This window comes from Rhodamnia argentea, chromosome 2 (assembly GCF_020921035.1).
Source record: "Rhodamnia argentea isolate NSW1041297 chromosome 2, ASM2092103v1, whole genome shotgun sequence".
NCBI classification, from domain to species: Eukaryota; Viridiplantae; Streptophyta; class Magnoliopsida; order Myrtales; family Myrtaceae; genus Rhodamnia; species Rhodamnia argentea.
Genome location: NC_063151.1, coordinates 11,297,387 through 11,311,716, shown reverse-complemented (window position 1 = coordinate 11,311,716; position 14,330 = coordinate 11,297,387). Strand labels below are relative to the sequence as shown.

The following is a 14,330-nucleotide window of genomic DNA, read 5'->3' as shown; positions in this document are numbered from 1 at the left end:
ATTTCAAAGATTCATTAGTAAGTTTGGCGAGAATATTCAAGCCACGTAGGATTAATGAACAGTAATTATGGATGGAAAGTCGACAATGATAAAATCGGGACAAAAGTAAAAATTGTAGGTTTTATATGAGATGAAAAAAAAATTGAATATAATTGGGACAGATACTAAAGTAGGAAGTTTTTTAGGTATTAGGCTAGTAGAATTGAGACAAAAGTAAAAGTTTCATATTTTTTAAGAGACAAAAAAAGTTTTGAATAAAACTAAGACAAATGCTAAGGTTGAGGATTTCTTTGGGTATTAGGCTAAAAAAGAAAAGGGATGCCCGAAAGGAAATATTTTCCTTTGGTTGTTTAAGTTACAAAGGACAGAAGGAAATTATTTTAAATAAGAGAAATGATAAGTGCACTAAAAATCTAAAACTTATCGTAAAAGTGTAATTAAGTCCAAAAATTTATCAAATTGGTGCAATCAAATCCTTTCGTTAACATTGCCAATTTAAGTAGTTGATGTGACATTTTCAAACTATTTTTTTCTCTTACATGATATTTTCTTTATTTTTTACTCAAATCTAAAGAAAAAGCTAATTTTTTAAAAAATTGAAAAAAAAAAGCAAATGGCAAGCTTTCCAGTGGGTATAGAGAGGGGCTGGAAGAGGTTGCCAGCCATGGAAAAGGGTAGCTGGCCCTCACCAAGCCACGACGAGGTCTCGTCGGCCCTATGTGAGACCCTTTCTAGGCCCGGGCAAGGGCACCCAAATGTGGGCTAGGGCACCCAAATTTGGGTAAGGCCGGTGCTCGCCCAAGCCTAGCAAGGATCGCTAGCCCTCGCATGGGGCCTTTATGAAATTGCTGTTGAATTTCCCACCACTAAAAATGCCACTACTCATTAGCCGAATCTCAAGGCTCATGAGGGTCGACGAGACCTCATCCAAACCTAGCGAGACCTCCGTATGCCCCCCTCGACGATAGGCGGCGGCGGTAGCACCCCACCAGCAGCCTATCATTCTCTTTCTTTTTATCAATATTTTAAATAAATTTTTAGTTTTTTATTTTTAATCTAATTAAAATAGGACTTAAATAAAAATAATAATGAAAAATACCACGTAGGAGAGAGAAATTAATTTAAAAATGCTACATCAATATTTCCCGTTAATCAAATTGACGGTGTTAACAAAAGAACTTGATTGCACCAATTTGATAAGTTTTAAGACATGATTGCATTTTTTTTGTAGTCTTAAGATTTAGTTACACTTTTGCTACAAGTTTTAGGGCTTCTAAAAAACTCCCCTATAAGAAAATCTTTTTTTCTTTTTAATTTTTGGGTTTTCTTTGTATCTCAAAACTCCAACTTGTTTTATAATAGACCGCCATATTAAACCGATGCATATGTATGAGCCACATGATAAAGGTCTTCGTTTGCTCAGCTCTTGCTATTCTATCAGGGACCCCAGGCTTCTTGAAATATAAATTCTACCTTTTCTTTTGTGAGAGAGAAGAAACACTTTTATTCCCAAATCCATAGACCTAATGTCACTATTAATTAGAATTGTTCTTCAGGAGAGACTCGCTCTATGTGGAGTCGAGTTCAGGCAATAATTTGCAATGAGAGAGAGAGAGAGAGAGAGCGAGAGCGCGACCTCATCTTTCTTGTGTACTTCACTTTTCAAATCGAAAAAATTTAAATCACACGACTATCCAAATTGTTTGGTTATATAATCCTCACATTCATTATTATATAATGAGGATGCCGTCAGCTGGTGTTCTCTCTGAGAGTAAAGATGAAGCTGCTGCTTCTTACACTGTAACCACAAGAAAGATGAATTAGTAGGTTCATGAAAGTGACTCTTCAATGTTGCTGAAATTAGGAGAGCACTCTACCTCATTGTTCCATTTTCCCACCGACCGACAACGGTCATAACACAAATATATGGATCGTGTTAATGGAGCAACTTCGGAGCTCATATTTGGTTAAAGTGTTAATTGCGTTCAGCAAGTTAATATTTTTCAATGTTTTGAGAAGCTTCCGAGCTAAGCATGACAAGACATCTCTAAACATGCACCTTCTCTCATCATTTTCAAAGAGGAAAGGGAGCCGATGTCCCAGTTGTGAATAGACCCAAAATTTTCAGAGCAATATCATGCACTGGTCATCCAAACTTTATCAAGAGAATTGTGTGACAGCTGATCTTAAGTTACATGAACGCTACAAAGCAAACAAAATTTTAAGGGACATCAACAGCCCAACAAAAAAGGCAGTCATTAAACTCTGACGCTTCGCTGGATTCGAAAACCTGATCTTTTTATCATAATGATCAGCAGTATACGTTAGAACTCCTTTAGTGAGCTTCATTCAGCATGTTCTTCAATCAATGGCAAAATGCCACCAGCTGTGCTTCCTCCGCTCCCAAACCAAGTTGGACAGCTGGACCACAAGTAGCAGATCAGCTGGTTTCGACGAGTGCTTTGCCTTCTACCAACTGCTAACACTCCTACTTTCCTCTTTTTTTGTTTGCAGCATTCATTTTCCTCCATGTCTCTCTCTTCTCCTCCCTTCAGGAAACCAAAGCACGCAAAATAATTACGTAGTAGATGACTCGGCATGAACAAGATGATATAAATGATCAATCAAGATCAAAAGAGTACAAGAATTTTATTATATTCAATCATAACTGTCTATATATTCTGTGGGGATGTTTCACGATCAAGCTGATAGCATATGCAAAATTCGACTTCTCCAAGTGAATAAATACAAATAGACAAAAGGCTCGAGACTGTTTTTACCTCATTTTAGATATTTCCTCTCTGGATGGGAATTTCCTTTTAGTTCTTTTCTCTCTGCATGAGACCAAAGCAAGCAATATGAGTCTGTGGATGACTTGACATGAGCAAGACAATTCATGATTAAGATTGACTACAAGTATTTCGATATATCGAGTTATATCTGTCAATGAGTTCAGTGAAAAAAAAAACATGACAGACAAGGTGATGGCAGATGTAAAAGTCAACTCCTCCACATAAAAAAATACAACCATACAAAGAACAGAGAATGCTCTCACCTTGTTCTGGACATTTCGTCTCTGGAAGGCCATTTCCCTTTAATCTTCTTAGAGCTGGATGGCGATTTTCTTTTCTTATTGTTAACATGACCATTCTCCACAACACCATGATTTTCCGCAGCTTCTGTCTGATTCTGAGGTTCCTCCACTGTATCCTTTATGCTGCTATCTTCCTCAGGCCCCAAAACTTGTTCCACTGTTTCTGATGGTTCAGCAGGTACTGAAGTTGGCTTTGAATTGCTCATTTTCTTCAGCTATCGTGAACAAAGAATATAAAACCACATTGTACTGTCCAATTACAGGAGAGGTACAAATAACATATGATGCTATACAAAGTGACAGAGCATCTTATATGCGGACCAACTTTCAGTTAAATACTCTGAACAACAAACAATCTACCAATCCTATTCAAGATCCTCATCAAGTAAAGCTAATCAAATGACACTTTAATTAAGATAACCACAAGAATGTACAAACACGTACCTTTGCCACAAAAAACCCGTCCATATTATGAACATGAGGGTAGAAACGCCTTGTCTTCTCCAGAGAAGGGTGAAACCGATGCTCCCTAAACCGGATAAACCTGATGCAAGTGCAAGCATAATGAATGATTCCATTTAATCAATCGGTTGTAACCAAGACCAAAGAAGCATACCCAGGACGACCGAAGTCTAATCCACAAGGTACAAGTTTAACATCCCTCCTCCTCAAAGCATAGTCGATTACTGCTTCATTCTGCAAAATAGAAGCTATATAACATCCAAAAGGAGGCAAAATAATGTGAAATATCTCTAAGAATAATACCTCTGGAATCATGATAGAGCATGTGGAGTATACTATGTAACCTCCAGACTTTGAATTTGCATCCACCATGTCAATTGCCGCAAGTAACAATTGCTGTACGAGAGTAGATTAACCACATGAAAGAAGCTTTAACCAGTAAAATCACGTGAAACTCAAAGATTTTCCAATAAGTGATAATTTAGGTATGTAAGGAGCTCATAAAGCATAAAGCTTACTATTGTTTTTTCAATTTGGTTTTTTTTTTTTTTGGGAGGGGGGGGGGTTGGGTTTGTTTGGTTTCAAGAAATATTGATAAAGGACAAAGAAGACACGCTTGTAGCAAGCTGTATTTTTCCTGGTATTTCATGAAGTTCTACAAACAATCAGACGTATGCATTAAAAGCTGCTTTTTCGTAATCAACTTTGACTCATGAAATATTTGGGTCTCCTAACCCAAATGTGTGTCAACTCAAACAATAATTAGACATGCCTAGAAGAAGTCATACCTTCTGCAGAAATGCACACTTCTGTATATCTTCAAGGCTTTTGGAAGTTTTGACTGATTCGTCTTTCGATATGACCTTCAAAGTGTTAATAACACATTAGCTTCACAGAGCCATGAAACTAAACATGGCCGATGAAGTGTACAGAAGAGGTGCAATCTAAGTAAGGTTTCTTACCCCAGTCCCACTGCAAGGTGCATCTAACAATACTCTGTCAACTGAATTTACACCCAAAATTCTAGGTAGCTGCAAGATAAGATGCACAAAATGACATGAGAAACCATTTGAGACTTGACAAATCGTAGATTATACTGAATCAACGTGCTAATGATATCTATTGTATATAATGCATTCAGCAGAATCTATAGGTTCTCAACCATGGATCCAAAAGCAAAATCAACAATCTCGCATTGCAACAGACATGCAAATGTAGATCTGGTCCACCTGTTTTTCCTTTAACAGAAGTCATCTATAGCAGCAAACAGTGGTCTGAGGATCAATAAGAGATTATTTGGTTAAAAAAAGTAGCAGATGAAAGCCATCCACAGTAATTGGTAACTAGATTCTGTTCTTATTTACACAAGAAAGAAACATGTCCACGTCCAAAACAAGGCTCTAAAGCTTCATAATCTCAAGACTCTGAAAGTCCATATCCATATAATTATATTATAAAGAGGCCAGTAAGAAGAACTGACCTCCTTCCCATCATAATTGGATACTATTGTATTCGTCACACCCATCCGATGCAAATTAGCAGTGAGAGACTTCAGCCTTGGTGCCTTCATCTCATTTGCAAAAACCACACCTAGTAAAATGGTGCCAATAAATACTATCAGATTCACAAAATAGAGCATGCATAGATACAAAACCAAATTAGAACGCGACCAATAGTTTTTCAAACCACTGAAAAAGGCAAAACTTCAGGCTTCCACTATCACCACTCACCAAAAAAGCCATATTTTCTTACCACCAAGACAACACAGATATGAAAGTATAAAAACTCCAAATGTATCAAAATACGGAAGATCAAGTCAACTAATCACCAATGCCAATGGAGAATACCCCAGCTCCGTTTCTAGAGAGCCAAATATTCAATCATAACTATTACTAAATTGGCTTATAGATATTTCTAATGAGGTCACGCACCCCAAACAGGCATTAAGGACTCAATCACGGGGAAAATTGGATAAGAACAAAAACTAAACCTGGAAGCAAGTGGATGGAGGATTGTGGCAACAGTACTTGAGGAGCTACAAAGAGCATGCTAGATGAAGATCCACTGCTTACATAACAATTAGGTTATTTTCCTTATTAAAGTAGAAATCTCTCTATAAGAGTTGAGAGATGTATTCCTCTTATTCCAATGTGAATATAATGTCTTCGAGTTTATTTGAATTACAATATGTACTTCCTATATTCATTGATTAGTTTATTAAGTCTAATTACAGTAATACTTACTATTGAACAGCGAGATACAATTCTTCTCATGTGAACTTTAAGAAAAAGCTCAGGAAGCTTTCAACATTATGCCTAGACGTGAACCTTTTCTTCCAAAATTTCTTTCCCTATCTTTTCAGTGTTATCTACAAACTTACATCAATTTCATCCGTAACTTTTGTGTGGGTACTCTTCATAGTCCAGAAGAAGTGTCTCCAGATCTAATTCTTATACAATCAGATTTTCCTAAGTCACAGGTCCTCAAAAGAAGTCTCATTCATTTGTAATAAGCTATAGAATCATATAGATTCTTCTGATACAATTATGAACTGTATGCACCATGCAGATCATGCAACAGGACTGATGCTTTCCTATCAATCATGTGACACCTTTAAATAAAGAAAACAAAGTAATTTAGCTGACTTTATGATTTGATATCCCATAAACAACCAATAGATAGGAATTAGGGAGCACCCATGTGGAGTTTCTTACAATAGCACTTGCCAGAAAGCACCAAATCAGAACTTCGCCATGTTATGGACAGTTTTCACAAGATATAGGCATGTTGCCAAAAGAATGTTTGATCAATGTGAAGCACATAAAACATTCATGTCCAGCATGTCCATTCACAATGATTGAATTAAAACAGAAGCCAAAACTTACCACTATTTTTCATTAGAGCTGCAATATATGTCGTTTTACCTCCAGGTGCAGCTCTGCATCATGTGAAGATTGTACTCAAATATTAACACATGTAAACAAGATTGATTTGCAAGGCAAGGAGTGCTATTAGCCATAGACAAAGGAAAGAAATATTGATATTATTGTACTGCAACCTGTTAAGCAATTCTACTGCGCCTCATCTTGCCTGCATGGACACACTAAAGTGACCCAACATGCAGCCCCAATTCAAAATTCCACCAATTAGGCAAACGAGTGTACATTGCTATGTCTCCAATATGGAGTTGTTCTCAAAAAACTTTCAAAACTCAGGTTCTCAAAGAAGAATGAAAATCGAATCCGTTATGGAGACTAAAGCGAAAAGCTAAAAGCTCAGACATAGTTATATCAGGTACTTCAGAATATCTTACGCCATGTCAACAACACGTTCTTTTTCTTGTGGAGCAAGTGCCATCACAGGCAAAAACGAACTTGCACTTTGCAACTGCAAAATTTAAATTAAGTCCTCATTGCATCACAAAGGATAATGTCAGAGAAAAACTCAAATGCAACAACTGGGAAATGATCTACCATGTAGAATCCCGCCATATATTCAGGAGTTGCACCGATAGGCACTTGGGAATCGTAAACAACTAAGCCAACCTGAGAATCCATCAGGAAATACCGTCAAAAAATTGATAATGACATGTGATGAGAGGTACACAAAAGAGGAAAAAAAAAGGATCCTGATGACTAGGTGATGCTTTACCTTCGACCACTTGCTTAATGGATCCAAGTTTACTCCTCTGTTAATTAAAACATCAGCCAGATCCCGTCTCCTTGTCTACAAGAAATTTTAATAACTTTTTCATTAGAATGCAGATAATAAGAAGAGAAATATCACATAGCAAGAACACTCAGAGAAAAAGAAATTGCATTTTCTACCAGCAAGAAGACATAAAAAGGAGGAAGACTATCCTGATCACATCAAACAAGCATTGTTCCTCTTTTGTTTTACCTTTAGAGTATTTGTACGTAGACATATAGGTCGAGGTTTTTCAAACGCTTCAATGAGTTCCATAAGCTCAACTGGCGGGAACATCTGCAGAGTAACAGAAATCAAAGCACACAAAACTTAGAGCGCAAAGTACTTTTTTTCTCTTATACAAAGAAAAAGAAGTGGTGAAATGTAAAACTGAAAAAAATAGATAGGAGAGGAAATGTTATTAACATAGAAATATCATTCATGAATCCATTGTTGTATTGATAAAGCAATTGGATCACCTCCATCAAAGCCCCAATAAGGAAGTCATTGTAACCATAATAGGAAGCTAGATCTCTTTTAAGTTGCTCAACATAGTCCTTCCTTGTTGTTCCCTCTTGCTTCAGTGCCTTAAAATTTGACAACACTCGAACAACTGACAGAAAATTTTCATGAACAAGGCTTCAAAAGACTGATACTATAAAGAAAAGTATGTAAAACATATAATGAGCATATTCTGACTTTCTCTTATCCTCCTCTGCATATTTGGAAGATCGGGTGGCCTATGAGCCTCTTCCTCAAGTTCCTAAATTACAAAAAATTGCATGGAGTAGGAATTAGATAGTAATAAGAAAATTGACTTACACATTCCTGCAGAAGAAATGTCACCACTACTACATCAAAAGCATAACATAGACCGGCTCAGCCGTAATGTCAACAGCACCTCACAAATTTTATGCAGGAGTCACATGGAGAATAGAGAAGTACCTCCTTCGTAGGCAATCTGAACTCATCAGATTCCTCTTTGATGTTAAGCTGCATTTCCGCTCCTGCTTCTTCCTCTATCCTAGCCCTTTCTTCATCGATAGCTCTGGACTTCTGCTCAATATCCGACTCGTCAGAATCCGAACCAGAATCTGAGTGCTCATCCAAACTGGAAGCTTTATCTGAACAAGAAAAATGCTTTTAACAGCACATAATTGGAACACCATTTAAAAAGACATCCCATCTGAAAACACAAGGAAAAACTAAGCATTATAATCATAGAGTACATTAACCTTCATCTCCACTTCCTTGGAGAAAATCATCTGCAAGAGGATCGTCTCCATCAGAGGATACTTCAGAACCAGAATCACCACTTTGATCTTCCTCCACTTCAGATTCTTCATGTTCTTCGACATCTTCACCCTGATCGTCCGATTCGTCGGGAATGTCATCTTTTTTCGAGCGCTTTTCAGCAAACAAATCATTCTTCAGCTTCTTTTTATGTGGGGGTTTCGCACCCTTCTTCTTCGTATTAAGAGCTGGGGCACCCATTGATCTGCAACAAGCAGCCATACTAGCGTTTACACATGACAACGTCAGAAGGATATCTTAAAATGGGGAAGATAAACAAAGGTCAAACTCGAAGCAATTTCGCCGACCACAGAAGGGGAGCCCAACTTCGAAACAGAAAAGCATCTTTAGACACCAACTTAAGCCGCGAAGAGTGGAGAGAAGCTCAAAAGATACGATAAAACAAGACAATCGAAAAGGCGAGATGGGTTTCTTCATCGTAAGATGGAAACAATAGAAAGGCGATGTCTGTCTGCAATCACGTCTACCCAGCAGAATAATCGAACAGAACAGCTACTCTCTTAATCAGCAAATTTGCAAGAAAGGAGGCGACCCATTCCTCACTTCGCCGAGACGATGCGAAATAGGAGGGGACGTGAGGATACCTCTCTAGGTCAGATATTTCGCAAGAAAGGAGGCAACCGATTCCTCGCTTCACCGAGAAGATGCGAAACTGGAGACGGCGGGAGGATATCTGAGGAGTCGGAATGCAGCGGTGGGAGCCTTTGGGAGCTCCTGATGTCGTCGATGGGGGAGGTTTAGGGTTTATTGGTGAAGAAAACTACCTCAAAGCCCGCGCACGTAATCTTCCATAATTTTTCCTTTTTTTTATTAGGATAAACGACACAAATGACTTCAAGAGTCAATATGCAATGTGATGATTGAATTTTAGATTTATTTAACATGGTTCATGAAATTTAACGGATATGTAATATCGTTTTTAAAATTTTAATTTGTTTAATATGATCGATCGACTAATATATATTTAGTTTAGTCCTTAAACCGCATGAAAATGTTTAATGTTATCAGACAATATTAAACATTTTCATATAATCCAATAAAGACGTGCAAAAGAACTAGGAATTGCTGGAACCGCCCATAATCGGTGGGTCCCAAAGGAACCATTCCAGTTCCTAGTTCCAATAAACTGGGGGTGAGCGGTTCCAGTTCCAGGTTCTTACAGGTTCCACCTAGAACCCGGAACCTACTTGTCGGAATATGTTCCTCATTTTTTGGAACTTGGAGCCTACCCGTCATACCTTGGAACCCGGAACCTACCATGTCACAAGTTCTAGGGTTGGTTCCTGGGTACCCGAAAACCTATCAATTTTTTTATTTTATTTTATTTTTCATTTTTAGCTAACCAAAATAAGAGTGAACGGTACAACATCTAAGAGAAAGTATAGATGAGTGGTTTTAAGTTCCATACATATTACATTTAGAACCCGAAACCAATCCATTAGAACACGTTTATCATTTTTTGGAACCCGAAACCTAAAAGTTTGTTTGGCTCCGGATTATACACTCAGTATCGGATGCAATAGAACATTGCAGGATTATGCAAAAATACATACCAAGAAAAATATAAAAATTTATTTCGGAATCTAGGTTGCGGGTTCTAGGTAGTGGAACCTGGAACTTACCCATTGGAACCGGTTCCTCAATTTTTGGAACTTGGAACCTACCTTACATACTTTGGAGCTCGGAACCGGACCAAATCCTACAAGTTTCGGTTTCGGGTTCTCGATTCTACCCCGAAATCATGCTCGCCCCTACAATAAACTAACGTGGAACCACCCACTAGCCCACTCAAACCGGAGTGGTAATATCTATTTTAATTTTACAAAAAATTAAATCCCTAAACCCTTAATTTTGTTTGTCGGTCGTCTCATCTTACTTGGTCTCTCTCGTTTGAATTCTCTCAACCAACTCCTTCGGTCTCTCCACTCTCAATACCTATCGACTCACAGTTGCGCCTTCGGTCGTTCCTCAATTACATGACTCATGGCCTCGCCTCCTTCTCTCACTCTCGATCACCTCCATTTACTATAAGTTGAAAACCATAATTGCTGACACTTGCCCTTTTTTAGTTTCTTCAATCTACTCACTACTAGAAGAACAACGAGGAAAGTGAAGTATTTGTTACAGGTGCTTGAATTTTTTTTTCCTTACAAACAACAGGGCAATTAAAGAACAAGACATTCCTTTTTGCTGAAAAAGAAGAAGAAGAAGATTAGTGGGATGGTTCATGGTGTGCCAGAAAACAAGTCACTTATAGCGTGAAGCTTGGTGGGACCGATTACATGGAACCACCAAAGAACCGGACTAGACCGACAATCCAGTTTCAAGTGGTTCCATAGAACCAACAAGCGGTTCTCGGTTCTCATTTTTCGATCCAGTTTTTAGTGGGCGATTCCGGGTTCTAGGGTGGAAATCATCCTCCCTAAAATCGATCATCCCTACACTTTAAGGACTAAATTAAACATGTACTAGAAATCCATGGAACATATTGAATAAATTAAAAATTTATGGACGATATTGCACATCGGGCTAAAGTTTAAGGACCACTCAAAGTGCATGGACTACTTACATTACTATCTCTTAAAAAAAAAGTAAAGGTTTCACAAAATTTTACATCATTAATTATTTTGAGATTTAATATGATTGGATAGAATTTAAAGTTGCCTTCCGCACGTCATATTACCCCAAACTAATTTTGTAGTTAAAGCCAACCTAATTTCATATCACAAAAACTCTTGAATTGATACATCTATGCCATATGTGCCCAAAACTAATTTCTATGTCACAAAAAAAATCAAATCGGTATACTCGTACCATATTTAATTTAAACTAGTGTATGCAAAGCCACATTTACCATAGATTAGTTTGAGGTTTGAGATTTTTTGTTAAATGAAAGTTAGTTTGAGGTAGATGCAACATATGTGTAACAATTTAAAATTTTAGTGACACAAAAATTTAAAAAAATTATCCAAAAAGTCCTAAATATAATGCATTTTTGCTAATTCAGACATAAACTTTTTAATTTCTCCAATTGAGTCCTAAATATTTTCCCATTTTTCAATTATTTTTAATCAAAAATTGTTGACGTGGATGCCGATCATCCTATGTGGCACGAATCGTGCTGACGTGGACAAACCTTAACAATATTTATATATATATTTTTTTGAAGTCTATATTTCATTCTTATTTTTTTTATGTTTTACTTTTAATTTTAATTTTCTTTTCGTTTTCCCTACGCCCGGCCACCTTATCGACAACCGACGGAGGTCGCCGGCCTTAGGCCCTCGCCAGCCCAAGCCCAAGCGTCACTCTCTTGAGGCCGGCAACCTCCATCGGCCATTGATGAGGCCCGATGGTGGACGGCGGAGGGAAAAAGGGAAAAAGAAAAAGAAGAAAGCAAAGAAGGAAAACATAAAAAAAATCAAAAAAATAAATAACACATTTGAAAAAAAAATATTATCAAAAGTTGTCTAGGTTGGCACCGTCCGTGTTACGTAGGATGGACGGCATCCACATCAGCGATTTTAGGACCAAAATTGGTTAGATGGATCTAATTGACAAAACGTGAAAGGGTTATGATTGTATTGACAAAATTAATAGGTATAGGACTGAGTTGATAAAAGTATAATAAGTTTATGACTTTTTTGATCAATTTTCCTCAAAAATTAGTTTGGTAAATGTAGCATTGGATGTATCAATTTGCGATTTGTTCGTGGTATTAGCCCAATATTAAATAATAAGTTGTCTATTGAATTATGTTGTTTTCTTTCCACATGTCATTAGTAAATTAGACACATCAAACGCAGCCCAAGCTTCACTCAATTCCAAACTAACACCCGGGCAAGTAAATACGATCCCAATTAAGAACTAGCAAGCAGAAAAAAAAAAAAAATTAAAACCACATGAAATGATGTTCTAATTCTGGTATATGATGCATTAAATCGCGGCACAATTACATGATATCCACGTAGGCAATCTATAAATAAACAAAGTTACCACAGTCACATAGGAATGAGATTTCATGGATTAAATACATCAATGTTGTATCATTCTTTGATGTCTTTGTTTAATCGTCTAAAATTGAGTGAGTTCATCGTTTGGCAATTTTTATTGGGAAAATTTGAAAATTCCCATTGAAGTATAGGGCAATTTTCTCAAAGTATCCCTGAAATTCGTGACTTCATCTTAATTTATCCCCATCTCACCGGCTACTAAAGTCTTTGTTGGACTAGGACCACGTGCGGCCGTATTTTTTGAGCCATGGACAACGGCTTTTTTAGGGGAAAATTTACCAAGAGAGTACTAAACTTATTGTAATTGCGTCAATTCAGTCATAAACATTTTGTATTTGTGCTAACTTAGTTTATTTGGCTGGCCGGCTTTGACATGCAGCCGCCGTCTTGCTGACGTGGCCAATTTTCAATATTATTTCAATATCTCTTAATTAATTTTTTTATTTTCTATTATTTATTTTTCTGTTCTTCCTTTTTTGTTATGTTTGTGGCCGGTAAAGGTCGCCGGCCCCAAACCGGCCTTACTAGGCTTCGCCCAAGCTAGGCGAGCGCAACCTCGCTATGTCCTCCCCGCCCGTGAGCGAAGTTAGCCTTGCCGCGTGGCCGAGGTTTCGTGAGGCCCAACCTCCATGGCCTTGCTTGGCTTGGGTGAGGCCGGTCGGGGGCCGCAAACCCTCGTCGGCCACAATAGCAATAAGAAAGAAAAAGGAAAAATGAAAAAAATTATTAAAAAATACCTACTTTAGTGCCAGCCAACAAAGTGGATTAACTCATCACAATAGCAAAAAGTTTAGGACTCAACTAGCTAAAAAAAAAATTAAAACTTGATTGACATAATTACAATGGATTTAGGATTATTTTGGTAATTTTCCCTTTATTTGTACCAAAATGTCTCATTGCACACAGTATAGGGAAAAGATTTTTCTCTAGACAATGATCGACATTTGTCTTCTCTCCAACGGTCCCACTCTCCATGTTGCTTCCACAAGTTGCGATCTCGTCTCCTATCCGGACCACAGATTGAAATTGAACAATTTAAGAATTAGGGTTTTAGTTTAATTGGAAAATTTTGTTATTTTGTGCCAAATTCGAATGCGCCTACGTCCGCAATTACGTCTCCCTAGCAAATACTCGAACAAAAGAGCTAGTCTCTATAAGATCGATGAAGTAAGCTTAATCAGCAAACGCAAGAAATAAGTGAAAAATTCTTACTACACCGTGAACTGACTAACATTCAACGAACACAACAAACATGTCTGACATTGCAAAACCATCTTGCGTGCTAAAATTGGAGAGAATGACAGACTTCCTGAGCTCGTCGGCGGCTCGGAAAAGTGGGATCACCGGCGAGGTGGCTTAGAGGTTATTGCAGAATACTAATGCACATGCTCGTGCACAGAAAACTTCGCCCGCCTGGCCCATTATCATCCGTGATAAGTACGCGGAATCTCGGAAATCATCCCTCTTGAAAATTCGAAGTACTAGACTATATTATGTGACAAGCAAATCTAATACCTGAAGTAAAACAAACGTTTTGTTTAAGGAGAGGTATATAACTGGTTATCCCAGCAACCTCGGGTACACAATGGAGCAAGTCCCCTTCAGGTTTTGTTTAAAGGAGGAGTGGAACTGGTTTTGTAGGCTCTCGTGTTTTCAAATTACTAAAGACTGAAACAGGTAAAAACTGTGGCTTTCATTGTTTTTTTTCCAGACCTGAATAATAAGAATGGGGAAAAAACGAAGAAGAAATTTTCAGCCAA

At 37.7% G+C, this 14,330-nt stretch overlaps 1 protein-coding gene across 4 annotated transcripts; it reads right to left on the bottom strand.

The window, feature by feature from the left end:
* Positions 1–2,048: 2,048 nt before the first annotated feature.
* LOC115726128 (26S rRNA (cytosine-C(5))-methyltransferase NOP2B) lies at positions 2,049–9,335 on the bottom strand. Of its 4 annotated transcripts, XM_048274084.1 has the most exons (19): positions 9,142–9,333; positions 8,479–8,759; positions 8,189–8,367; positions 7,943–8,006; positions 7,723–7,856; positions 7,457–7,540; positions 7,208–7,282; positions 7,030–7,101; positions 6,870–6,943; positions 6,442–6,494; positions 5,037–5,146; positions 4,519–4,587; positions 4,345–4,419; positions 3,860–3,952; positions 3,711–3,790; positions 3,539–3,638; positions 3,056–3,309; positions 2,781–2,834; positions 2,049–2,549 (listed from the first exon to the last, which is right to left on the bottom strand). In XM_048274084.1, the coding sequence occupies exons 2-19, from the start codon at positions 8,756–8,758 to the stop codon at positions 2,489–2,491; spliced, it is 1,911 nt and encodes a 636-aa protein (XP_048130041.1). In that variant the 5' UTR covers position 8,759; positions 9,142–9,333; the 3' UTR covers positions 2,049–2,488. The 4 variants fall into 4 exon arrangements, with proteins under 4 accessions (XP_048130041.1, XP_048130040.1, XP_030511723.2 ...); XM_048274083.1 differs by having other exon boundaries at positions 3,711–3,952; positions 9,142–9,335; XM_030655863.2 differs by having other exon boundaries at positions 3,711–3,952; positions 8,479–8,741; positions 9,142–9,334.
* Between the last annotated feature and the right edge of the window lie 4,995 nt (positions 9,336–14,330).

Coding starts and splice junctions, on each gene's coding strand:
- LOC115726128 (XM_048274083.1), bottom strand. CDS start 8,758: ATGGCTGCTTGTTGCAGATCAATGGGTGCCCCAGCTCTTAATACGAAG. Junction 7,857..7,942: donor GCAGAGGAGGATAAGAGAAA/GTCAGAATATGC, acceptor ATTTTCTGTCAG/TTGTTCGAGTGTTGTCAAAT. Junction 4,588..5,036: donor CCAATTATGATGGGAAGGAG/GTCAGTTCTTCT, acceptor CTTATCTTGCAG/CTACCTAGAATTTTGGGTGT.